Genomic DNA, 27,870 nt, shown 5'->3' with positions numbered 1-27,870 from the left:
TATATTTTATGTTAAGTTATTTATCTGTAATAAATTTTAATAAAATTTTTCACCATATTAATTTATTTTTTACGTTGCCTTCTTTCAACGTTATGTTGCGTACGTCATTGTTAATATCTTAAAAATTCATAATTTCATCTTATTATTTTCATTCTGCATTCTTCGTATTTATGTTGCCATTTAGATTCACCTGTAAACTGATTTTTGCAAGGTAAGAAGTCGAGAAACCCTCTTGCTGTTACAAAGTAACATTAACAACCTGATCAGTGAATGTAGTAATAAAAAATCATTATCAGGTCATCCAATAATGTGATTTTTCTAAGAGCCAAGTTTAAAACAATGGAACAGGTTACGATTGGAATTTTCATAGAAGAGGAGTAGGAAACTCGATAGAAAAATGGCAAAAAAATTGTAGAGAATGGAGGAATATGTACAATGTATCACTTTCACTCGTCAACAGTTATTTCTAAAAAAAACTTGCATTACTTACATGGCACGATCTAATATACAGGATGAATCATTTAAGACTGGAAGCTGAAATATCTTCGAAACTATTAATTATATGGGAAAGTGTTTTAAACGAAAGTGGAATAGTTTCGGGCTAGTTATTCGATATGATGAGCATTTTTGTAAACGAATCGTACGAAGATTGGTACGTATTTAGGTAACATACGTTTTTTGATGGATAAATCGATTTATTTCGGCATTCCCAATGAACAAACATTAGCTTCTTTATGCGAAAAAACCATTTGCGTGCAAGACACCTTAATTGCTTAATTTTCTACAACTTATCGTATGAAAAATAAGAAAATACCCGAAGCGATATTTTTCAGTTTATGTTACTCTTGTTCAGAGACAGACTGGTCGTATACTGTGCAGAGACTGAAACAATTCCTCTGGAAGAAACGCGTGCCTACCGTATTGATAGAAAGTGTCACATATTAAGGCCTAACTAAAATCCTATTTAATAACAATCCAATTTAAAGTGTTATCCCTCGAGGGAGTTCTCAGATGTTCCATATATATTGTTAATATTTTATATTTTGGTTCTTAACATTATTGTATACGTATAAAGGGGTGCTCGAACAATCCATACATATTGCCAATAAATATAAAACGTACGAGGATTTACCGACAAACCGCAATGATATTGGGAATCCTGAAATATTGACAACGTTATTGATCGTCCGAGGATACCCTTATATCCTTCTTGAAGTATTTTCTATCTCTTTAGTTATGCAAAGAAAGAAAGATGGAAAGAAAGATGGAATTGATTGGCTCCCTGCCAATCATAGTCTCAAAGAAAATAATAATGTAATACTTAATACTAGAACTGTGACACCCAATATACAGGGTGGTTGGTAACCGGTGGTACAAGCGGAAAGGGGGTGATTCTACGCGAAAAAATAAGTCGAAAATATAGAATAAAAATTTCTCGTTCGAGGCTTTGTTTTCGAGAAAATCGACTTTGAATTTTCGCTCGGTACGCGTGCACTTTATCGCGTCTCGTTATAACGGATCTCACAGTAGATCGTTGTCTGGATGGAAAAATTAAAAAAGAAAATCTTTTTATTCTATATTTTCGACTTCTTTTTTCGCGTAGAATCACCCCCTTTCCGCTTGTACCACCAGTTACCAACCACCCTGTATATTTTGTACTTTGATTATATTTCTTCAAGAAGAGTGATATATTACTCATGGAAGAACATTACGAAACTATGATGATATTTTGAAAAATAGTCCATTGAAAAGAGACAATAAGCAATATTGCATTTGTTGAAATAATTATTGCGTGTAAAGGTAACACTTAAGTGAATATTTCAGTTTGTCGATAGAGGCAATAATTTTTAATACAACTTTGATAATATGTTTTAAAGACGTTAAACGTGCAAAGTGATTTTTGTAAAAGCAGGATTGTTTGAGAAATTCAATGTCACGATGCAAAAGTGTTTGTGTTGAATATATCGAAGAAAAATTAATTTCTTATTTATGCATAAAGGTATAAAGTAGGTATATTTAAAAATTAATTTCTTGCTTATATGTATATGTATGTATATAACGAAATGCTACGTCGTTTATCTCACGATACGTCTAATCAGAATAAAAGGAACGATACACGATGTACGTTTGCTGTTCAAAAAGGCATAAGAACAAAGTGTTAGTAATACGAGGTCATCGATCAGATATCTATAAATATTATATCTGACACTATATACGTTTAATCAAAGTTATTATATTATATTTAACTTATTAAATGTAATATAACAATTTAGCATCTAAATTATTATTTGTAGCTTCTAGCTTAAAAGATTAATTATAATTTCGTTCGATGTTTTATTTAATGTATTTATATGTATACAGGTTGCAACTATTCTTGTGGAAAACAATGCTTCTCTTAAGGCTACAACTAAAAACGGCTTTACTCCTTTACATATCGCGGCTAAATATGGCAACATGAGCGTTGCTAAGATACTTTTGCAAAGGGATAGCAAATTGGACGCGCAAGGAAAGGTATATATCAATTATTATATTTTTATTTAATATGTATGTTATCTACATTTTTTTTTATATATACGTTTTATTTAATGAAAGTTACGATTACATGTAACACGAGTACAAACTGAAAATTATGTGCCTCTTAATAATTCGATTTTATTTCTTGTCAACCTAGATATTAAAATTCTTTACCAATACTCTTACAAATGAAAATTTAATTACCCTTTTATGTTCAGATTTCTGTCTATCGTAGTGTTGTACAATTTAGTATCGTAATATCGTAGTGTATAACAATTTAAGTGTCATTATCTTATGTAAATAAACGTTGAATTATTTAGTTATACGTAATTTGTAGAATCTTTACTAAGGCGTTAAAATATGTTTCAGAATGACATTTCTCCTCTACATTTGGCATGCCATTACGACCATCCAAATGTAGCAAATCTTTTATTGGAAAAGGGCGCATCCCCCCATTTAGCTTCGCAAAATGGACATACTCCTCTGCATATCGCTGCTCGTAAAAATCAGGTAATATTTACAATATATTACATGGCTGTTATGAATCGTTTTGGTGATCACTTAAGCCAGATACTTTTTCTTTTTTTTTTTGGCAGTTCTTTCACATTGTAGTTTGTGTTTCGATTTAATATTGATTTCGATATTTATAAAATTCAATTACGATTCTATTAAGAAGTTATTTGTGCGATTTAAGCAATTCTAGAAAAAGATTTCAAGTAATATGTAATTAATAGATTCAAAATTCTTTAGATGGATATTGCTTCGACTCTCTTAGAAAATGGGGCGAATGCGAACGCCGAATCAAAAGCAGGATTCACGCCTCTACATTTAAGTGCGCAAAAAGGTCACTATGATATGACGAATTTGTTGATCGAACATGGAGCTGATCCGAATCACAAGTCAAAGGTAGGAGCATTGTCCGGTGATCGAATAAAGGAGAGGGACGAATCAATTTACATTTGTATATCATTATATCTCTAGAGTTGATAGTCGATTATCTGTAATTATTTTGAACAATTAGATTTTTGTCTTTATAGCATAAAAATGCGACCAGTTAGAAAATTTCATACTTTTACGTATATTCTTTGCTATACCCTGTATATGATCAAATGTTGTTTCGAATTTTTTTGTATTACGTTACAAACAACGGTATTACTATCAGTACTCTGTAAGTTAAAGAATTCAACTTGGAGTTACGTTATTAAAATTACAGTTAAATTGCCTCATACGTAGATATTATTCTTTTTAGTCTTTTTTATTTTTCAACGACGTTGTTTTATCGCATAATTGTCAAACGCGTTTATAATCGCATAATTTTCATCGTTAAAGGATAACGATCGTTTTGTTTTAGAATGGCCTCACTGCGTTGCATCTATGCGCTCAAGAAGACTTTATTAAAGTGGCTTCTATCCTGGTGAAAAATGGTGCGAATGTAGAGAGTGAAACGGAAACTGGCTATCGGCCGATACACGTCGCGGCACATTTTGGAAACCTTTCTATGATTCGATTTCTCTTAAAACATAGTGCGACTATCGACGTAAAATCTAATCAAAATTACACTCCATTGCATCAGGCTGCTCAACAAGGTCATGCGCATATTGTTAGCGCTTTATTGGAAGGAAATGCTTCGCATAAAGCACGGACCAACGTGAGTAATAATATTTCAATACATTTTCCTCCAACTGTATACACACGTATATGCTTTGTAATTGTGGAACGTTATTAATTTATACATGTATGGTACATACTAAAATTGTTCTAGGATGGACTAACCGCATTAAATATAGCTCAAAAATTAGGATACATATCTGTAATGGAGGTATTGAAGGGATTGTCTTACGATACATTGGCACCTGATAACAAAAATTGGGACGAGAAGTACAAAGTGATCGCTCCTGAAAGTCTGCAAGAAACCAGCTTTATGTCTGACTCCGAAGACGAAGGAGGTACGATGTTTATTCATAATAGAACATTGTTACGCGTATACGTAATTTAATATGTAACTTAACAAGTATTATTATGTCTGTTTCCTGTAAAATGAGTAATTCTGTACGCATGCGTTGTAAATCAATAGTTATATTATTGCATTTTACGTTTTATAGACAAGAAAATATACATTCAGACTTAAACAAGGCTAAACCATAGGTATTATATTTTGTTAGAATATATAAGCATAAGTCGAACATAAATATAAATGTAAGAGTAATAAAATGTGAAAGAAATGAAATATTTTTATGAAACAAAACTCAATCGAGATATTTGTTTACAGGTTCGGATGCGTTGATCAGTGAGCAGCCGTATCGATATCTTACAGCAGATTTGATGAAAAGTTTAAGAGACGATTCTCTGCCTATCGATGTTACACGAGATGATCCAATACACAGACAAGGTAAAACACTTATTGCTTGTTTTTAAACGTCACGATCGTTTTACGTAATCTGCTGCGTTGTTTTCGACTAGTCACAAAAGAAGAAAAACAGGATTTCACTCAAAGCAATAATTATTGTCTAGCAGAAAACTTTGATACTGATGGATTTAATTTGGGGTATGTAAACACGATTTTATACAATAGTCGCTAAAGTAAATTACTTGGAAATATAACATCATTCAATGACGTATCAAGCATTTGTAGCGTAAAATTTTCTACCAGAATTCCTATTAATGAAAATCAAATATTTTCATTTTAGCCGACTTCATTTCAGATCGTAAGTAACATTTATCGCTAAAATTCATACGTTTGATTTCACAAGTACATTGTACAATGTAAAGTCACGTTACGTTATTATACATATAACCTTTTATTCTAAAGAAAAATCACAGCAATGCGTGCTAACTTCACTTTTCATTTCGCTCGTCTGTTTACTGATTCGATAAATACATGCTTCGTAAAAGTACGTATTTCGAATGTAAATTTCGATAAACGAAAAACGCACCTTGTGCGAGTATTCGTTTCGCAATACAGTATTCGCAAAAATAATATGTAAAATGTTTCAAAAGTCACGAAAAGAGAAACATTTAACGGTAAGTTTATTTGCTTTACTTGTATATTTATTAATATACACAAAAGTATTTTTCTTATTAATGTAATTTTCTTATTAATATATTAAAATTATAATTTTAATTAGTTACTGTGATCTTTCTTTATGAAAGTAAAAATAAGATACACATATATTTTCCAATACATCGTTCAAGTTGATAATTTTTCGATTAATCGCTATTTTTGTTTCACGATTTTTTCCTTTTCTTTACTGGACTGTTCGTCGTAAGGTGTAGTCGATTTATTAAACGTGGCCTTATATCATTTTGGCAAGAGATTTTATCAATTAGCGTCGATCAACATATTAGTTTTTAATTAAACTCTCAATTTGAGCTTCCTTATATGCTATCTGATCGCAGATTTCACAGTTTCAAGCGAATCGAAAAATATACGCACTTTTATACAAGTAATTATCTTTTTACGGTAAGCTGGTGCTATATGATATTTAGAATGGAAATTTCAATTTTTAGATTTTTAGTAAGTTTCTTGGTGGATGCACGTGGAGGTGCTATGAAAGGATGTAGACACAGCGGTGTACGCATTATCGTACCACCACGCAGAGCAACAATGCCAATTCGTGTTACGTGTAGATTGATAAAACCTAATAAAATTGCGAATCCTCCACCTTTAATGGAAGGAGAGGCTTTAGCAACTCGTATTATGGAGATGGGGCCGGTCGGTGCAACGTTTCTAGGGTAAATAGCACTCTGTGAATCGTTTTACACGACGATATATCCTTTTTGTTATCAAGAACTGGACGTATCTCGTTTCAGGCCTGTTCTAATCGACATACCCCATTTCGCATCTATCCGAGGCAAAGAGAGGGAAATCATTATTCTCAGAAGTGAAAATGGAGAAACCTGGAAAGAGCATGATAATTCTGTTGACAATGATACTACTTTGTTAAATACTCCATATGGTATTTCTGAAATATAGCTTCGGTATTTCGTATGGAGATGGAAACGTAACAATATTTTACGAGTTTATTATTTTGCAGATCCTCAAATGAGCGCTGCTCATTCTGGCAGAATCACTCGAATAATAACGACAGATTTTCCCCAATACTTTGCCATTATCACGAGAATTAAACAGGAAGTTCACGTAATCGGTGCCGAAGGTGGAATTTTGACTTCAAGCGTGGCTAACGACGTTCAAGCTGTTTTCCCACCAGGAGCATTAACGAAGAAGATCAAAGTCGGATTACAAGTAAGTCAGATCGTGATACATCGTACCTCGGAACATTTCTATGAATCGTATCGCGTAAACCGACGATAATCGGGAAAAATGTGGATATTGCTTTTTATAGGCCCACGTGATTCCGGCAGAGCTTACAGCAAAACTACTAGGAAATTGCGTAGCCGTTTCACCCGTGATAACAATCGAACCGAGAAGACGAAAGTTTCACAAACCAATTACTCTTACAATACCTGTACCTCAAGCTGCGAATAAAGGAATGATTAATCAATACGGTGGTGAAACACCAACGCTACGCCTGTTGTGCAGTATTGCAGGTAAAGTAATCGTAATTAAAACTCATTGTGTATCTATCTCTTTAGGGTAGAACTATTTATTACACATTCGTTCGAATTTGCTATTCATTTGTCTCACGTTATTTTCAGTAATACGACTTAGAACATTACTGTCAATATTTCCGATATTTCCAACTCTTTTCTCCAGATTCATCCTCTAATGAGAAATCACTACTTTGATTTTCGCGAACCATCGTCAAGTTACCCTATCTCCTTGACAACGAGGTTTAACAAATTTTTTATAATAAATCCTGTCAGTACTCTCTACACGTACGTACTTTCGTATATTGCAGCAAATTTCATCTTCCGTGGTGTGATTGATGATAATTGATAATACGACAAAATTTGATATATGGCATCGACCCCTGAAGTTGGAAACCTGGACGAACGCTATTTTACATATACGCGAACCCAGTGACGCTTTTTAACGCCATGTCCTTCTATTTCATTTTACATTTAGGTGGGACGAGTGAATCACAATGGGAAGATGTTACTGGTTCGACACCGTTAACCTTTATGAACGACACAGTATCCTTTACTACAACTGTATCTGCCCGATTTTGGCTAATGGATTGCCGAAATATAGGCGCAGTTCCGAAAATGGCAACCGAGTTGTACGAAGAGTCGTTATTTGTGCCATATATTACGAAGTACGTATTAACGCCGGCGTCGCTTTAATTGGATTAGCCGTTTTTCTAAAATGTTAATATCTTTCTCATACAGTTTCGTAATATATTCGAAACGAATGGATGTGCTGGAAGCAACATTAAGAATATTGTGTATGACCGATGGAAAGGAAGGACTGCATACCTTGGAAAGGCAAGAGGAATTTGTCGAAATTGTAAAAAGCCGCGATGTTGAAGTAAATATCGTTCATTACATAATTTTATTTTATTGCACTCGTAAGAACCGAAGTGTATTCACATTTTTCGTTTTCTTTTCTTCGATGTATTTCGCTCGATTCTCTTATAACATGATATTCTTACAGCACGGTTTCCATATAGCACGATTTAATAGACTTGGACAGCCCTTCTGTAACACGATATTTTTATGATACAGTTTCGATGTAACACGGAACCAATTAATCGCGTTACAGGAGGATCGCTTGCATTTAGTTTTATTTTATTCGATTTATCATTAACGAGTATCGTCTCTTTCAAAGATCTCAAAGATTTATTCATTTTTGGTAATGGCGTGTGCTTTAATATGCACTCTTTACTTTTACGCACAGCAGATTCCATTTATTTCATGTTCCATAATTCTGCTATGGATTTCCAATATTTTCTGTTTAATTTTGTAACACTGAGGAACCTTCGCAGGATTAACGTGGTAACGTAATGCCTAATATATTGTTTTATACTTTAATCTTGGAACATTTCGATACGAATCCTCATAATCCGTTGCATATTCATCAGGATTTGTCGTTATGTGCGACGTATGACGTACAATTTTTACGTGTGAATCACTTGTCGAAATCTGATAGTTTTCCAGATATTCTATGAAACGTATTACCAAGCCCCAACTCTGGGGATTGTTTTTAATCCTTCAACCTGGCTGCCAGCACGTATTTTTTTACGTGTGAAATATTTTGTCAAAAACTACGTCATACATAAGTTTCATCGAAACTGGCGGTTTACACCAGGGGATATTCCTTTGTAAGACTAAAAATAGGCGATATTCTACATGTAAAAATGTACTTGTAAAAAATGTATTACATATATTTGAACATTTTACAAGTAACGTGAAGCATTTTTTTTTAAATTATACGATAAGCAACTGAGAGCGATCAACATCCAACGAGTTACTCGTTTGATAATAAAATAATTAAAGAAATATTTGATTAACGCAATTTGTATATCTTCTACTCGTTGGTGAAATTTAGGGAAAATTAACTGACATAACTCGTACGTAGCTATATTCTTTAAAAAAGCATACAAATTATGCTTCAAACATCTAAAAATAAATACGACTGGTATCGTACCATTTTTCAATTATGAACGTTTATTAATAAGCATATGTACAGGTTCAATCTTCCGATTCGGACGAAAAAACGGACCACTTTTCAATCCGATAACGTGGTAGGATGACGTATTGAAGATGAAACAAGGGAAATTTCGTAGCAGTGAAAATTAATTCTTTTTTGGCTTCTCTCTGTCTTGTCATAAGACGTCCTCTTCGAGATAGAATAAGTTTTATTTTAGCAATAACGAATAGTCGAGGAATAGTTGGTAGAGGATATTTTGTAGACATTTATATTCTAAAAGCGACCAATATTTTGTGACTTGTTCGTGACCAGCAACACGATTCTTATGCTAGAAATAATTTTGGTACGGTGCAACAATCTCGAAGGAAAGGAGACGTATCATTTGCGATTTAGATTTAAGATTTATCTTTATAATATTTAATTACTTCTATTTTTTAAATATTATTTCTTCTGAAAAATACCAACATTCTCATGGATGAAGATAATTTGTTTTTGCAATGTTGCTGGATAAATAATCATATTTTTGCCCGGCTAAAGTTGCATATACGTATGCATGTATGTTAGTTGACAATTTCTTTGTATAAATTAATTCCAGTAATAACGAGCCTCCTAATGACGACTAGCGACCAATAAAATGTGTATTCGATATAAATTCGACCAAAGAAAATGATCTCAAATACGATATCGTTTGATTTCTAATTACTAATTATCGAGATCATCGACCAAGAAGGAGAAGAAGAAACGAAAAAAGACAGTAAAGGAGCAGCAACCTGAATTTACCAATATGACGTTATCGAATAAGTGACGCAACTCAAAAAGTGATCATTTTACGAGAAAGAACAAGCTGACGATACAGAATCAGATTTTTTATTTGAAATCTCGTTTTCCAGAGTGTCGTTTGTTCTTTGCCAACATGATATCTTCTTATTACCCGATAGAGCTTATTAAAGATAAAATAACAAAAATTTGATGTACACGTATAAAAGAGCTTGCTGTAAAATAGCATAAGAATATACGTAATTTTGATAGAAACGTATTAACTAGTATATTTCTTTTGTAGGCGCTCGATGGGAAAGATCTTTATATCGAATTCAGTGGGAATTTAGTACCTGTGACGAAATCGGGTGTACAATTGAAATTTACATTCAAAGCGTTTCGTCAGAATCGTTTATCTTTTCACGTAAAAGTGAAAGATCCGTTGTTAGATCCTGTCGCCAGGATGCTGTTTATGCGAGAGCCAAAAGTTGCGAAAGGAGAGCCACCTCAACAACCAATTTGCGTATTGAATATCGTTCTTCCAGAAATAACAACTAAAGTGGAAGTACAGAAGAAATTGAAAGGTAAAATTTGTTGAACGTTTTAATGTCGGATAAGAGATCCGGTGCAAAAGGGATTTATCCTACAAAAGGTTGAAAAACGAGATTTTTATTAATTCTGAAATCTTACCGAAGAGTCCATACCAGCAGATCTTGGACGAAACGCTCGCTTTCTCTCTTCTCTCATTGTGTCTAAGCTATAGGTCTGTTAGGTGAGAGCCTTACCGAAGAGTCCATACTATTAATTCTGAAATCTCTCGGTGTTCGGTTATTATCCCTTAATCGATAACTACGTAAGAAAATTCCTGCTTTTACCGTGAATGTTTCTAAATGTAAAGCAACTTCCATGTAGTTACCTTCTCTTTAATCAAATGTTCAGATCCAAGCATATAGGAAATAGAATAAAGAGTAAAACATTTCCTCAGATACACTACCTTCGTATTAATAAGTTTAAGTAAAAACATAGTAGTCTTAATTATGCAATTTTTATCGAGACACAAGTTTCCATAAAAACGACGTTATTGTTGCGACGTGTAGCTTCCTTTTGCGCTGGACCTCGATAATACTCGTACGTGTGCTACATACGATACGTATATTTAATCACGTCGTTCATTCTTTCGTTATAGATTACGAAGATTCAAATATTATCGATCAAAAATTGGATTCTTACGAATCGAAATACAAGATGGAGCAAAAAGAAAAAGGCGACGAACCTAAAGATACTTCGCCTTCCGAACAGAAATTTATTACCGACACCTTACAAAAAGAACGAACAGGTATGATATTCATTTCTACCTATTCACTTTATATTAGACAAATGGTAAATGTTAGAGCAACGAAGGAAAATTTGAGATACAATATCCTCTACTTTGTTATAACGGTATATAAAAATTGTAAATCACAGAGAGACGTGGTTTCTAAGACACCAAGTGGTGTCGTCGAATATTCAAATGCAAGGTGCAAAGAAAGGAAATCTATATATGTATATATATATATTATATATGTATGTATGTGTGTATATATATATATGTATATTGAAATACGACAAGGAACTGTGTATTTTTAACATGCAAATTGTTTTAACGATCACAAACTCATGCGACTGCGATAAAATAAACGACGATCGATTTTTATGCTAATTTAAGTGAATTCGCTATTACATTGAAAAAGACAAGTTATTTTCAAAACAATTACACTCCATACGGTAGCAAAATTCCACTGTAATTCTATTTTCATTTAAGAGGAAAAGTTAATCCGCTTATGGCTCGACCGTTGAGCGAGGCTTCTTTAATTTAATTATGCGTAACAGTATCAACAAACGTTGGACGTAGCTATGACGAACCTTGTTTAGTTTGATTCGAACCACTACTGGAAGCAGTATCTTTAAAACTTATCTTCTTTTGAGTATCACCCTACCACAATTTCACACATGTGAGTTTATTTTACTTAAATCCAGTGTGCTTAAATATCTGTTACACTTTTTGATTTTACTTTATTTATCCGTAATACACGCCAGTTTTATATTATTCTCGTATTTTTGTTCGTTTCGAGCATTAATTTCCTCTTTCTTTCGCAATTTTCAGTTTCAGGTTTTTTTAAGTTCTTTAGTAATTTGCACTTAAGATCTGCGCGCTAAATCTAAATCTAAAGACGAAGAAAGAAACTTATTGCCGAGAGTCGGTTCTCGTCATGGAAGAATCAGGCGATAAACAGGAGGAAAATTGCGCGTTTGAATCTGCCAACGAGAAGGGATTATCCATCGATAAGATCGTAGCCGGTACAGATTCCTTAGATCCTAATCGAGTTAATGATCGCTCAGAGATGGGGAAAAATGCAGAAAAGACCGTAGAATGTTCGCAGATGGTCGATGGAAACTCAAGTCCTTCGAAATCGAAAGAAAGTGTTACAGGCGCGAAAGTAAAGCGTAAATTGAGATCGACGCGTAGAAAACTGAACGCTATGATTAACAATACGTCGTTACATTTCTCCGACACCGATTCCGAAGGAGAGTTAACGTCCATTAATTCTCAAATCAGATCATTGAGTTATACGGCGGATGAACAACAAGGACCGATTATTTCTATAACGTCGGAAGACGTGGAGGCCGAAGGCTCCAAGCTTTTGTCAGCCGATGATAAAGGCTCGTCTCAGCTGAATAATTTCATCGACGACCTTACGGACGTTGACGAAATTTATCCCAGCGAACCAGAAAACGAACGAAAGGAGGATCGGAATAGCCTTAAGGTTGCCAAAACTCCGTGTCAAGGTGATACGGATCTCGAGGATTTCGAAGGCGAAGACGAAGTACACTCGACGATTTATGTAAAACCGAGGTCCGATATATTTTGCGACTATAGCGGAGAAACGATAACGACGAAGGAAGGTGACGGACCATTTTCCGTAGAAGTGCGAAATAAAATGTATCGAGAGGAAGAGCCGCGAAAAGGGTTGGGCAGTAGCATGCCGGATATCGTGGTTATGTCGAATACCGACGAGGAAGATATGGATATATCCGAGGAGGAAGATATGCAAGAAGCCTGTTGCAGTCATAAAGAATTACTCGAAGATTTGGACGTTCTGGCAGCGTCTCAAATTATTATGAGAAATATCAATAAAATGGAGAACACGTTAACTGTGAAAGATATTGGTGACGACGCGATTAGCGATTGTCATACAGACATCGAAGAAGTCGATCCGAATGAATAAATTAATTTGAAATGCGTCGATGGTAAGGACACGAATATAGAAAATACGCTTTCTAGCGAGAGATATCGTGCTATTTAGACTCTGATGAAAATCTGATATATATTAAATCTAGTTTGACCAATTATGTATCGAATGTATCGCAACAATGCACTGCATATTATGTTACGTCCCTTCTGTTATCCACTCTTTACTCGTTATAATATTGCTATATATGTTATACAATTATGAAACATATACAGTAAATATCATGTGACTCGACATCATGTTAAACATAATGTTTATCGAGGAATTCAGAATATTCTACGAATTACAATGGATTACTTATCACTGACCGTGAGGTAGGACTCTCCAAGAAATCGTTAGAATAATCTTATCGATTATATACCTTTGTTCAGAGTAGAATCAAATATTATTACATTTTGTCCGACAAATGGACTTATTTCGTAATGCATATTAAATTAATAGTACGGATAATACAAGATTTAAATCAAATGAGAGAACATACGTAGGAATGTGTTAAACTTTCGCTTATATATATTTTGATATCGTTTAAAATTATTTAATTACATATATCGTGTCTTTCGTTGATTTATGTAGAACAAAGTAAACGAGAACTGTTATATTACTTATTAAAATATTCGACACTTGATTAATTGTAATTGATCTACGATGAGTTAAATATAGAGTAAAGTCTTATTTCGTATATTTACAAAGTAGCTGCATCACGTAAGCTTACTCTTAATCGTTATCTTTGCTTTCGAGCTATAAAAATACGTCTTTTATTATAACGTTGAATATGTTGGTTTAAAAGAATGTTATACTATATAAAAAAAAACTAACGTTTCCTTTCTTCGATATTTTAATTTTTTGTACGAATCTCGGACTTTAAATATTTGTATACTTTAATCACACATCTCGTAAGATAATTTAGAAAATAATCTAACGTTTTAATGATACGCCATATCTTACGTCCACGCTTTGGAAATTTGTTTTTACTTTAGCAATGTAGATATATTGGTACGATCGCTATCTTTTGAAAATATTAACACGTTGATTCAATTTCGTCGTTGTAATTACGCATTTGGTCATTACTTATACAGTAAACACATATTCAACGACTAGATTTCCAAGTCAAAAAATAACAAAAGCTTTCTGTTATAAGATTTTCAAAATTTATTTTATATACAGGGTGGTTGGTAACTGGTGGTACAAACGGAAAGGGGGTGATTCTACGCGAAAAAAGAAGTCGAAAATATAGAATAAAAATTTTTCTTTTTTTTTCATTTTTCCATCGAAACGACGATCTACAGTGAGATCCGCTATAACGTACCGCACGCGTACCGAGCTAAAATTCAAAGTCGATTTTCTCGAAAACAAAGCCTCGAACGAAAAATTGTTATTCTATATTTTCGACTTCTTTTTTCGCGTAGAATCACCCCCTTTCCGCTTGTACCACCAGTTACCAATCACCCTATATATATCATTTTCGGAAATTTATTCGATGCTCGTAGAGAACATATTTTTATGATCTTATACATATAGAAATGTAATAATTCAGATGAGAAACTAAGATGAATCTCTGCGTATTATTTTAGGTCAGAAAATATCGTAGCATCGTAGCAGTTTACAAAATTAATTTACCATGCAAACCTACTCTTTCTCTTTTGCACCATGCTTTGAGTACAGTTACTATTATTTTTATTTCAAGTTTAATCTATTAGCGTAACGTAATTAGGTATAATTAGAAATTTGGCTCGATTCACGTGAGCTTTGTTTGGAAAACGAACGTTAACGAAGAAAGTCATCGTGATAATATAAAAATACGAATTACACTTACTTACGCGCGTTACAAGAATTTATCGATAGAAAATATTTCTGCTCGATTGTTATCACTTAGTATTAACGCAATCTTCTGTACTTATAATTGCAGACAAAACTGCCGTCCTCAACATTATCATAGACAACCGTATGGGATATTAATTTTAAGTCTCGAAGGATACTAATATCTACGGATATTAATAGAAAAAAAGCAATTATAGTTTATAAAGGGATTTAGAGTTATATGCATATCAATGCCTATGTACCGTGTGCATGTTACAAGTTTAAAGAAACTAACTTATTTTTGAAATTGTATTTCTTTTTAAGAAGAAGTTGTTATATGTACAGTAACAGAGTTTACGATAGTGTTGTGTCTAATAACGTTTTAAAAAAGAATGCTATAAAGTATAAAAATCGTGTTTACGCGTTATGTTTGTGAAAGTTTGATCGTGTAATCCTTTAAGAGTTATATGCGAAACTGTAAATATACGCAATGTATTTCGTGCATATGTATTTACCTAATAAAAAGTAATGTGAGCATAATTCTTGGTTGTTCTAGATGCTGTTACTATCCACGAATTCCTTGCGCAAAAAGCGGCTTGTTCCTTAGAATCTGTAGATGCTAGTTATCCCAGTAAAGTAGTCGGGCAAGAGCAAGACTTGTCGCCCAGTGTCGAGAGACAAACCTATTCGGAGAAGAGAAAATTCTGGGAGGATATTTCAAGGAAACGAGAAAGTTATCAACGATCGGAGTCCGAAATGTCGAGAACGTCGCAGTTAACGATAAACGAAAGCGACAGTGAGTATATACATAATATTACCACAGAGGACACGGCAGATATCGTCCAACAGATGGACAAATCTGAAACGTTGGAAGATTTGAACGTACCTGATATTTCCGAGTGTTCGGTGGCGGAGAAGGCTCAGTATTTCGAGGAACAGATACAGAAAGAAACCACGAAAATTCCACCTAAGTTGCTTCAGCAAGACTCGTTAAAGTCCGAGAAAGAGAAGGTAACAAAAACTAAGATAAGCGACAAAGAAAAGCTGGACAAAGATGAGAAGTACGTGACTGAATTGAAGCAAGTTACAAAGGTGGAAGAAAGGAGAGAAATTGTTACCTTAGAAACGGAAGAGCGGAAAGAGGTCGAAAGGAAGGAGACGAAAGAGACAATGAAATTGTCTTCTGAAGATGAGAAAGAAAAAGACGAGAGTAAACCAACTTGCGTGGATGTAAGTGCTAAAATAGAATTAGCCAGAGCGAAACTCGATGAAGCGACCGAAAAAGGAAAGAGGAAGGAAGATGTGAAAAAGATAGATGCCGCGCCTTCTATGCAACCTCTAGAAATAAAGGATAAGCATATAGAAAGGAAAGAGCATATGGAAAAAGAGGCGGAGCCATCGATGCTGACCGAAGAAAGATCACTCGACACGACGCAGAAGACGGAAGAAAGTGGCGCAATGGTGGAAGATCAATTAGTCGAATTAAAAGTTGAACGTGTTACGAAGCAGGAAGATAAAACAATTGTTATCGCCGAAGTACCTGTACAAGATATTGTAAAAGATGTAAAGGTAGAGAAAGAAGATACAAAACGGTCAATTATGGAATTAAGCGCGAAAGAAATGAAGGATGTAGAGGAGAAACATAAGGATGTTGTGGAATCTGTGGAAGTAAAGGAGAAGGTGGAAGAACCAACGCTAGAATTAACGACAAAGGAAGAAGATATAAGAGAGAGGGTCGAGATAAGTACGGAAGGAGAGAGAATAAAGGAAAGTATAGAGGAGGAACGAAAGGAGAAGCGAGAAATTGTTAGCGAAGCAATTTTGCAAGAAAGTGCCGAGCAGAGTCTAAAACGACAGAAACGAGGAGAGCAGGAGGACACGATCGCGGGGGTGACTGTAAAGGAAGACAGTTCAAAAGAAAAGGAAGAATACAAAGAAGAAGCGATCGAAGAACAAGAGGAAGCTATCGCAAAAGTGGCTGCAGAGAAAGAGAGTACAAAGGAGAAGGAGGAATACAAAGAAGAAGCAGCGGAGGAACAAGAGGTGGCGGAAGTAACTGCGAAGGAAGAGAGTACGAAAGAAAAGAAGGAAGACGAACAAGAAGCGACGGAGAAAGTTACCGTAGAAATAGGTGGCGAGGAAAAAGTAAAGGATATCGAGGGGAAAGAAATGGAAGAAAAGAAAATAACTGAGGCGCGAGAAAAAGAGGAGGAATTGCACGTGATAACAGAAGCTCCGGCGGAAAGAAAGTTGCAACGCGAGGTAATCACGGAAAGGGAGACGAAAAGGGAAGAGGCGCAAGACGAGGTTGTTAAACACGTAGAAAAACAGGAGAAAGAAAGTGAAAAAGTTGTCACGGATGTAATCGTACAGGAAAGAGTTAAAACGCCGGAGATAAAAGAGGAAGACGTTGTTAAAGAAAAATCGACTGGAAGACGTATTATAACGGAAGAAACTACCATTATCTACAAGGTACAGAAAGACGGTACTCTGGTTCAAGAGCAGGTGTTAAAATCAGTTCAAGTAGAAGGAGGAAGCGAGGCTTTAGCTGCCGCGTTAGTTCAACTTCCCGAAAGTAAGATCGAAACGAAAAGTGTCTACGAAGTGGAATCTATCAGCGAAGTTACACCAGAAATTACGTTTACAACCGATATCAGAAAAGAGATGCAAAAATTTCTGGAAGGTGAAAGAGCAACGGAAATGGAAGTCAAAGATAAGATCAAGAAGGAGATAACGTCGATCGAAGAAGAAAAATCGGAGAAAGTATCTCCTGTTGCGGAATCGACCCAAGAGGTCGAAGACAGAGAGATTAAAGAAAAGAGAGAAGAATCGAGAAAAGAGGAGAAAGAAGAGATTACGCTCGATAAGAAGACAGTAACCGAGATGGAAACGAAGCACGTTAGGAAAGAATTCGAGTCGCGTATTCCTGTTTCAACGGCAAAAATAGATAAGGACAAAATGCAAAAGGAAACGAAACCGAAGAGTATAACGGAACTAAAACAGATTCCGAGTAAACTCGAAAGCGACAAGGAATTAAGCACGGAGGAACAAGAAATTTCGCCGACGACTAAAAAGAAAGAGTTCGAATCTCGAATTCCCAAACGTGTTATAGATATCAAACCAACATCGGATAAAGCTGGAAAGAAGGATACGCATGTTAGAAAAGAAAGCGAATCGTACACGATAACGGAAAAAAAATCGAGCGAAGAGGTGACTTCAAAATTGGAGGAGCACCTAACCACAAAGAGCGAAACGCAAACGTTTTCCAAATCTTTCACCGATCCACAAGAAGCTTTCAAAATGTTCGAGGATATGGAAAGCGCAAAGAGCGAATTCGCGACCGTCACTTCGAAGATCGATCATAAAACTTCCACTATGACGGAAAAGAAGGAAGTGGTGTCTTCGGAGATTTCCAACGGTAGGGACAAGGTAATCACGCTGGAGGAGAAGGAACGCGTGGAGAGGAAGAAATCGTCGGAGTCGCAATTAAAAAAAGAATCGCCAACCGAGACGTTGGAGCAGAAGAAAAGTAAACACGAGGAATTAGATAAAACGGCGATTCAAAAGTTGTCGATGAATTTGACGGATACGCAGGAAATAATAGACGCAGCTGCTTCCGAATCGAGAACTGAAACGAAGAAGGAAGAGATGTTCAAAAGGTTATCCGACAAGGAGGGTGTCATGACTCGCGAGGCGGGTAGTAGCCTGTTAAGAGAAAGCGATGCTGACGTGGCCATTCGGATAAAGAAAGATATCGGTGAAAAAAGGGATGAGAAGGATGAGGTGAAAACGGTAGAAGGGAAACCGGCGACGGAAAGGATATCTAAACCAGTTGCAGATTCGGATCACATCGAAACGCTCGCGCAAGGAGAATCGCGTAAAGAAAGTAAAGAAAGTTTCGATGTTATCCAATTCGTTCCAAGCGAGAGGAAAACGGAAGAGAAAGACTCGTCGAAGGAAGAAGAAGCGAGCGAAGCGATGGAAGAACAAGTAACAACACCGGGAGAAAGTTTAGAGGAAAAGCAACGGTTAAAGTTTAAAGAGATCGAGGCACGTACCATAGCGGAGACTTTGATTCAATCGATCGAAAGGGAAATCGAAGAAAAATCGGCAGCGGATTTGAAAGCAGAACTACTTAGCAAAGGATATCTGGAGCAAATTATAAGCGAAAGCGTTGAAACGGATCACGAAAAACTGGCTGATGATTTGACACGCAAGTTCGAAAGTATTATGAGGAAAACGATGGACAAGCAGGCGGCACAAATGAGAATCGATCAAAGTTTAATGGAATCACCGAGACTGAGGTCATCGATACAGGAAGAATCCCTGGACAAAAGTTCTACGAGAGACAGTATAAGCGTCAGCGAGGATATAACTAAAGACGAGGAATCATCTCCGCACGAAAAAGAAGAAAGTTTTCCTCTTTCGTCGTGCCAGGCTAAACTGCAAGACAGGGACATTACCATGAGCCCTAGCAGCATATCGGAGCAAATAGATTTCGAAGAAACCATCGACGTCGATACGAACGAATTGGAAAGCGTGTCGAAACCAACCTCGAGTCCACAATCTGAGAAACAACGACTCACCAAGTCGAGCAGTCAAGTGGAATTGCAAAGAGATCTCCAGAGTGACGTTAGTTTGCCTCGGGATAAGATCGTATCGGAAATTTCAGGTGCCAGAGTTCTGGAAATTCTCGAACCTGGCGCAGACAGTCAATCCAGGGAAGATTCCGTTGACGTGCCTTCTTTAGAAATGGACGAACATAAAATATCCGAGCAGACGAGTAGGGGAATTCCGTCGTTGCACGAGAGTGCCGAAATGGATTCGTTCGATAAGATGGATCAAGAACGGGATATAACGATAAGTCCTAGTACCGTATCCGAGGATACCAATATAGATTATTCCTTGGTACAAGAGTCTTCTCAGCCTATCCCGATGCAGAAAGATCTCCCGACGATAAGTACGAGAAGAGCAGACAGCTTCGAAATCGAAAGTCCTCCACTGGTCTCCCCGAAACCGAAAGTTCGCGGGCTTGAAATTAAACCTGTCGATTGGATGATCGGTGACGAGAAAATTGAAATATCGGAAACGCTGCAACCGTCTCAGATTTTCAATCAGGAGTTAGAAGCTTACGAATCGATGAAGAAAAAGGAACGATTGTCTTCGTTGGATGGATCGACGGATCACGAACAAGAATCCGGTACTAAATCTTCGGAAGAGATCAGCGTGATAGAATCGACGAAAGAGACAGTCGCGGACAATGGTCGCGATAAAAGTACGGCTTCCTCGATCGGTGAAACGAAATTAACGGCGATTTCTGTCAACGAACAAGATTTTGAAAGCGAACTGGTGGAAAACAAATTGGACGTTAGTTGTCAGGAGTTGGTAGACACGTTGCAACGAGAATACGACGCGAAGACGCCTATCAAAGAATACATTGAGAGTATTCGACGAGAAATATCTAGCGAAGGGATCGTGAAAGCGGTGGAAGAGCGAGAGGTTTTACAAGTAGACGAGTCCGCTTCGCAAGAACGTACCGAGGTTTTAACCGCAACTACGACAGAGAAATCTTTGGAGGAAGAAACTCGAGAGGAAACGACTAAGGAAGACGCGTCTTCGGTCAGCGAAACTTCTAAACGCGAGGAAATCCTTTCGAAGACAGGAATTGAACTGAAATTGGAAAAAACAACGACGAGATCGTTAAAGGAGAGCGAGAAACCTGCGGAAGAAGTATCAGCGCAAGAAACAGCAGACTCTGAGAAACCAGTACGCGTGAATGACGTATTAAAGGAATGGACGGAAGCTTATTTGTCGAAAATGAAACCCTTAGGCGACGACTATAAAAGGCATATGGAGAAAGCTACGGAGAAACACGATAAACCTGGAAGATCCACGACAGTTCCTTCCGACACTTGTGCCTTTAAAATAAAAAAAGACGATCTCCCTAGCGTTGATTTAAGCGCACGATACGCTATAACCGTTCTAGATCAGGTAGTTAAAAAAGAAATAGCCGAAGTGAAAGAATCTTTAGAAGCAGCGAAACAAGACCTGATAGAGGAATTAAGCGAAAATAGCGAAACTGTGATTCAAATTAAAGATTCCCCTTCAGAGTTCCGATTTAAATTGCAACCCGAATCCATTCCGAACGATTTACCATTTTTATACACACCGTCGTTCCCTGAACAACAACCGCACGAATCGGATACCGAAGCTGTAAAGAGCGAATCTCCTATCGATAAGTCGATGCCGTACGAAACAAAAGATAGTACAGAAAGTAAAATGGAATTAGAAGAATCCACTTCTAGTAGTATCGAAGAACCGATACATCTACAAGGAGACACACCTGTGATTAAAACCGAAAAGTCTGACGTAGAGACTGCTGAAATAACCGTCCACGAAGATATGAAAGACGACGAAGAAGAACATCCTAGTCCTGTACCTGCTAGCAGATCAGGCTCGGACATAGACAATAAAGACGAAAGTTCTTCTTTGGCTTTGCCACGCCCGGTACTCAGAAGACGGCAGAAACCCGGCAGAAGTTCTAAACGCGTCGCATCTGACAGCGACGCGGATCTTGGTTCTAGTTCCGGCGAGAGTAGTAATTACCAATCTTGCGATTACGAGATCGGTAGTGGCAGTCGACCTAGTTCTTCCGACGTAGAGGCTTTGCAATCCTGTGGCGTACCTTCTGCGACGGCTTCGGAATACGAAACCGCGATGATGTCTATCGAGCATTCTTCCTCTTCGAAACCAACCTCTCAGGAGTACCATACAGCAGCCACCACGATGAGCTCGCGCGAGTCTATGAAATCTCTGACGTCTTTGAGTTCGGGTCACCTTGGTAGCATCGACAGTACCAGCGAATTGTCGGAAACGTTGGTGCCTTCCGAAACTGATGCAGAGAAAGAAGAAGTGGAAGAACGTCTGGATGGTGCTCTGGAAGAAGAACACACCGAACAGTCGGATTCTTCGGGCAGCGATATACCGATCGACGAACCAATAGACAACATCTATAGCAGTATACCTTGCCGTATGAAACGATCTTCCGAAATGATTTTCCCACAGGTCCTCGATAACGCTGCTCTCGAGGTCGAATCCACGGAGGAACTGACGACGAAAGACGCCAAGGGAATTGATTTCGCTACGTCTACCTTGACCGCGATACCCGGTACTCTTCAATCTGTAGATATAATGACATCACGGGTTTCCGAAGACGGTGTACAGAGTGTATGCACCCAAGTGATTTCGACTCAAACCACGTCCGAGACCGAATCATCCTTCGAAAAGGTGGAGAGCGAGACTTTTGACGCGGGAACAGCCGAAAAGGACACGGAGGAAGTAACGTTGGACGTACCGACGACGACAGAGTCCGAGCTCTTAGAGCAAAAATACGTCGCGGCAGGAGTGTCCAGCGAAAGTCCTGAAATGTCCATGCAGACGTCTACGCCATCGATAATACAGCAGACGAGTATGTCGACGTCGTCGACATCGGGCGTGTCGATCGATACGGTCGTGGGAAAGGAGAAATCGGACCGTCATTCACCGGATAGCGATTCTTTCGAGATGGTCGACAAGCCTGATATCATCGATGACTTTGTAGTTATAGAAGAAGTCGGCAAAGAGGCCGAAGAATACGATTCCGAAGGTAAAAGTATACGCATTAGTTCCATACCGCAAGCGAGTAGCAAACAGTACGATCGGGATCTTGAAAACCTTATAACCGAAAACAAGCAGGATTCGCAAGTGTCGACCAGTCAAACATCGAAAAATAACGAATTATTCGATTTCGAGTCGGAAGAAAGTCCACCGCAGGTTTCAAACGACGATCAGTATTCGCAGTCGTATTCGGACGAAGAGCAATACGAAGGAGGGAAGAAATGGATAGAAATGCAATTTCATGCTGACCCCCGAGTCTACGATATCGAGTACGATCGAGGCCCTCTAGAAGATATCAAAGAGGAGGAAATTACCGACTTTGAAGCTGGCAGTAGTAGATTTGGAAGTTTAGGTAGCCATAAAGAATCGATAGGAAGCGTGGGTAGTATGCGCGGTAGCTTTGGAAGTACACCAGATTACGATGTCTTAACGGGTAAAAAGTATTTCACTAGGCCATCGGATCACGATAACGTGTCATTGAGCTCGTTGCAAGAATTCGAAAACTTGGAGAGCGCCGTCGCTGCTGAAAATTCTAAAAGATTACAATGCGGTTCGCACGATTCCGTTAATAACGGTAGTCTTCCAAGAAGGTACATGACTAGCCGATCCGGTCACGGTGACGATATCTCACTGTCCTCGTTGAAGGATTTCGAAGGATTGGAAAAAGCGTGCAGGGAAGCGCACTTAATCGAACTGCGCGCCAGAGAGGAAGAGGACTTGCTGGAACACGAAAGTCCCGAGAACAAGTACAAATTGGAAAGTCTACCGCGAACGAGGATCGACACGAGTACGGCTGGCTCGTTCAACGCAAGCACGTCGGGATCGGATGATTACGAGAAGAGAATAAAAGAGATCGACGAGATCATACGAATAGCTCAGTCGAACGTGGAAAAATTTGATCGGCAGGATGATACGACGGAGGACATTTCGCAAATCGAAATTACGGACGTTGAGAAAATCGGAACTCAAGCTGGTGTGCAATCTATCTCGAAGCCAGAGGAATCGGAATCTGTACTACCGCTGCAAAGGGAGAGCAACGTTATGGAAACGAGTACGGATTCCCTCGAGCTGGAAGATAATATGGACAAAAAGCATCACCCGTTATGTCGAAGCTCCGATTCGTTAGAAATGAAAACCACGCTAGACTTTCCTTCGTTAAGTTCCGACTCGTTGAACAACGTGCGAGATGCGAAGGAAATGCAATCGGACGTAGCCGAACATGCAAGCAGCGTTAGGCGTATTTCTTCGGATTCTCTAGATATGCCTCTGTTGGAACCGCAAGATGCTGAAAGTCGTGAGAGGCCAAGCAACGAGGATGATCATTCTGATGGCGTCACGTCGGACAATTCTCTAGAGCAAAGGTCAGAAACGGTGGACACCGATAAAAGTGATAAAATGAGGACAACACCGAGCACTAATACATAGGAATATTTTCGTAGGTACGTATCGTATGAAAAGATTATGTTCGACGACGTAGTTACCGACGTTATGGTTCTACCGTAGTCATCGTAGTGTGTACTTTTTTTTTTTTTTTTTTTTTTTGACGTGGAGGAAATCCGCACGGACACCAGGTCGCTTCTGGGGAAAAGCGGCGTGGTAGTGCCGGACTCCAACCGACTAAAACCTCCACGATGACCGTCCCGGCTGCGATCGAGAGGGGCCCGGGAACCGGTGTAAGCGATACACCGGGCCCCATCGTAGTGTGTATTACCCTTACTTTAGCCCTTTACTTTCTGTCATCGCCAATAAAATTGTGTGAATTCTAATTCTTTGCGCGGTAGTAACACGAACGTACAACTAACATTAACCATACAGAGCTATGCTAAATTTTTATCGCGACTGTTGCTCGTCGAAATATTGGATAATTGGTTCAAGAATAAAAAGTATATGAACGATTTTTATTCATTCGCTTAGTTCCCTTAAACTTCATTGTCGCGTTATAGTGGCCAATTTCGTATGATTATTCGAACGACTAATTATCATCGAAGAATCACTTTGAAAAATTCGAACGCTTGTTTTTTAAGAATTTTCAAGAACAGTCTTCGGAAACGGATATTTGTAACGAGTGATTTTAATATCCGAACACTATGAAACGTTTACTTTGATGCATATAATTCTTTCGGACAATAGCTCAATACAATCCGTTCTTTCTTTTTTTTTTTTATATTTCGCATATCATTTGAAGACTCGTTTTTTCCCATGTAAAGAGATACAATCGTTTTTAATAGCATTCAGCTACGCTTCTTATGGACGATCTGTAATGAAAAATATTTGAGAAAATTTGTCCTTCTATCGTGGTATATCTATATCCATAGACGTTGCTCATTACATATCGTGCACTTGAATATTAAACTCGTTATCTCGTTACAGATAGTGGACCATCAAAGTGAATTTGTTACAACATTGGTTCTTAAGGCTACAACGATGTATTATCGAGCCAGTTCAAATGCTTTACGTATACAGCATAATATGAAAAATGATGTACTAAAGAAATACTTGCGCGCTGTGCATATGCAAGATATTAATGCATTTACCTTTATTTTATGCCATGTTTTATAAGAATACGTAACTTGTTTTACGATGCTTAAGTCGAATAGTTATGATCTTTAAAATATAGGATTGTTATCAAAATGAGATAGGAATACGAATGACGCTTACTTATTTCATATTAAATCCGTACTAGAATGTAATTGCTTTCGATTTTTACTTGTTTAAATAATTACGAATATCTTGCTTCGTTGTTCACGTTTGTTTGTAGCAATTAAGTTTATATTGCAAAATTGTACTTTTAAATGTTATTCATATTGTCCTACTTGTATGATAATACTATTTACATAAAATGTCATGTTTTGTAAATTTTCGATTATAACGTGTCTTTGTGACTACGCTTTCTTAAGGTGTTGACAGTTATGAACACTTTATATTGCATACTGATTTTCAAGAAACGTTTACGAGCTCCAATACTCGTTAATCTTAATTGCAAGTGTTCACGAAAGAACAAATATATTAATTAAATAGAAAATTTTATATACGAACCGTAATATTTAAGGTTTTAGGAGAAAACTATCAAGAGAATGCATTCTCTACGTAATATACGATGCATATGTGCAAATGTTGTAGACATTTTTTGTATGCGAAATTTTAAACAATTACGAAATTTTGCTTTCGTCTATTTGCTGACGATAAATTTCATGTATTTTATCGGTCATGCGAATTTTATGTTACGACAAAATTTTTACGATGTCTTTCATTTGTCTTCATAATCTGTTTCTTTCTTCATCGATGAAAATATAAATCTATATGAACCAAATAATATCATCATTTATTGAAACCCCAATGTTCATCGCAATTGATAGTTGCTTGGATAACATACTTGATAGCACTTCAATTATAATAGAGCAATAACTTTGTCTATACATAAGGTAATTAATAAACGCAAAATCATACGCGCAACTAACAAAATATTGTAAAATAAAATGAAGAAAACAATGAAGAAATACAAAATACATTCAACATTCATGAAGGCCTTTTTTCGGTAGTTCCTTGCATCCTTTATTTACAAATAAATCATCGCTCTTAGAAGCATTCATACATCTTCTCTCACCTGTCTCACACGCTACATACATACATATGTTTTTGTATTTTCTGTAAGTATGTCTATGAATATGTTCTCGATTTTAAAGAGCTGTAACAAAAACTGATTGATAGCTAAAAGTGTGAAACGAAATAAAAATGTAAAATAATGAAAGTAACTTACTTGCCTCTAAAATTCTACATCGTTTCTTTATCGATTAATAAATATTTACAATTATAAATAAATTCATAACAATATCTGTTGCATGTGATTGTCAAAAAAAAAAAAAAAAGAAACAAAAACATAAATTTGAAATTTATAAAATTTTAAGAATATATTTTTTAATTTTGTTATATAACATTGGCAAGTCATTTTGTTGTATCATTTAGGAAAGGAATAAGAGAAACTATTTGAGAACTAATTGTATTAAATATAGAAATTATGCAAACTATTGTACGATTGGAGCGTCTAGACCCAAATGGGATATTTCTACTGTAGAATAGTATCATAGGATAATACTACTTACGTTAACTTACTAATAATAGCTATAGTTTCATTACTAAACGATTAATTGCTTTATTATTTTTATCAGTCGCCAACTTGATTTCTAAATATAATTTTTATCCATATTAGTTTCAGCAGAAATCAATCGTTACACAATTTTTATATTTATTTCCTTAATCATGATTCATAACTTGATGTTGATACTCTTTAGCCTGACGTATTCGACATATCGAGAGTGCATAATACCAAAGATAATGATAGAAATCGGAAGACTGTCGATATTTATGTTCCTCGGAGATTATTTATGTGATTGTATGTGTGTTACGCTATTTCATCGTTTCTTTAAATGATGTATCAAAGTTCGTTAACTTCGAGCGTCTTCTGTAGTAAGTAAGTATCAAGTGTTCTAGCAAACGGAGTGAATTATGAACTTTGTTCAATTCTCACATTGTTTTACCTAACATGAACATAAATATCAATTAAAAGATGTGATTTTTTATACTTAGGATCATTTGAAAACCATAAGGTTTTAGGTAATTGAATGTATTCTAACATTTTTGTAACTTGAAACCTTGTAATTTCGTAAAAAATAAACATAACAAAAATTATAATCTATCCTACTTGAAATTGTATAATCCCATTTACCTAATCGTAAGTAGTTTCATTCTACTTTTAAATACATACAGCAGATATATTTTGAATCACCCTGTCTAGTTTAGTTTTTTGCACGCGTAAAGAAAAAGTACAATACTCTTTAACTTTTACATATTTTGTAACTTTCAAATTGATTTTGCACTAAACAGGAACGATGATTACTATAAATTCGCAAAATCTTGTAACTTCTTCTCTGTAACATCCTGTACAATACTTGCATATACCTAAGTAAGCACATAAAACTATTTATAAATTTTATCCGCGGAACAATCTGCTGCAAGGCATATATTCGAGTTAACAATGCCGTTTAAACACTTGACATCTCGCATTCTAAACATACTTTGAACAACGGGTATCTAAACCTGTTGAATACGTAAAAGAAGGAATGATTCAGGAATTTTAGAGCTTCCAATGTTTTAATCCAATCAAATACTTTGTCATAAAATTTCGTATAAGAAATATTTGGTAATTATTTATAAAGGGACCCACCTCGTCGATTTCGATGATTTTTTAATGTGTTGTAGAAATTAACATTTTGAACATTATCCATTCGCATTATGAACAAAAGATAAGAG

At 36.5% G+C, this 27,870-nt stretch overlaps 2 protein-coding genes across 8 annotated transcripts in view; both read left to right on the top strand.

Moving 5' to 3' along the window:
• LOC138181867 (ankyrin-2) overlaps positions 1-25,876 on the top strand; it is a 34,771-nt gene extending 8,895 nt beyond the window's left edge. For 2 of the 7 annotated variants that reach the window (XM_069117213.1, XM_069117215.1), the window contains 18 exons: positions 2,362-2,511; positions 2,884-3,024; positions 3,265-3,420; positions 3,866-4,162; positions 4,277-4,460; positions 4,784-4,903; positions 4,975-5,059; positions 5,202-5,219; positions 6,022-6,246; positions 6,325-6,470; positions 6,549-6,757; positions 6,858-7,062; positions 7,541-7,730; positions 7,804-7,942; positions 10,125-10,404; positions 11,007-11,156; positions 15,464-24,002; positions 24,934-25,876. In XM_069117213.1, coding sequence (XP_068973314.1) covers positions 2,362-2,511; positions 2,884-3,024; positions 3,265-3,420; positions 3,866-4,162; positions 4,277-4,460; positions 4,784-4,903; positions 4,975-5,059; positions 5,202-5,219; positions 6,022-6,246; positions 6,325-6,470; positions 6,549-6,757; positions 6,858-7,062; positions 7,541-7,730; positions 7,804-7,942; positions 10,125-10,404; positions 11,007-11,156; positions 15,464-23,988 — 11,220 coding nt within the window. In that variant the 3' untranslated portion in view covers positions 23,989-24,002; positions 24,934-25,876. The remainder of the gene's footprint in view (positions 1-2,361; positions 2,512-2,883; positions 3,025-3,264; positions 3,421-3,865; positions 4,163-4,276; positions 4,461-4,783; positions 4,904-4,974; positions 5,060-5,201; positions 5,220-6,021; positions 6,247-6,324; positions 6,471-6,548; positions 6,758-6,857; positions 7,063-7,540; positions 7,731-7,803; positions 7,943-10,124; positions 10,405-11,006; positions 11,157-15,463; positions 24,003-24,933) is intronic. The other 5 variants (XM_069117217.1, XM_069117216.1, XM_069117220.1 and 2 more) reach the window with 5 other exon arrangements.
• Positions 11,653-13,208, top strand: LOC138181873 (uncharacterized). Its single transcript, XM_069117230.1, has 2 exons — positions 11,653-11,811; positions 11,964-13,208. Exon 2 carries the CDS (start codon positions 12,070-12,072, stop codon positions 13,084-13,086), a length of 1,017 nt encoding a protein of 338 aa, XP_068973331.1. The 5' UTR covers positions 11,653-11,811; positions 11,964-12,069; the 3' UTR covers positions 13,087-13,208.
• Positions 25,877-27,870: the final 1,994 nt, after the last annotated feature.

The sequence above is a fragment of the Bombus flavifrons genome, chromosome 7, assembly GCF_040668555.2.
Source record: "Bombus flavifrons isolate JBK064 chromosome 7, iyBomFlav1_principal, whole genome shotgun sequence".
In the NCBI taxonomy this organism is placed as follows: domain Eukaryota; kingdom Metazoa; phylum Arthropoda; class Insecta; order Hymenoptera; family Apidae; genus Bombus; species Bombus flavifrons.
The sequence above is the reverse complement of the archived record's forward strand: the minus strand, read 5'-3'. Positions and strand labels throughout refer to the sequence as shown.

Excerpts from the sequence above, each read along its gene's own strand:
- LOC138181873 (XM_069117230.1), top strand. The coding sequence starts at position 12,070 with ATGGAAGAATCAGGCGATAAACAGGAGGAAAATTGCGCGTTTGAATCT.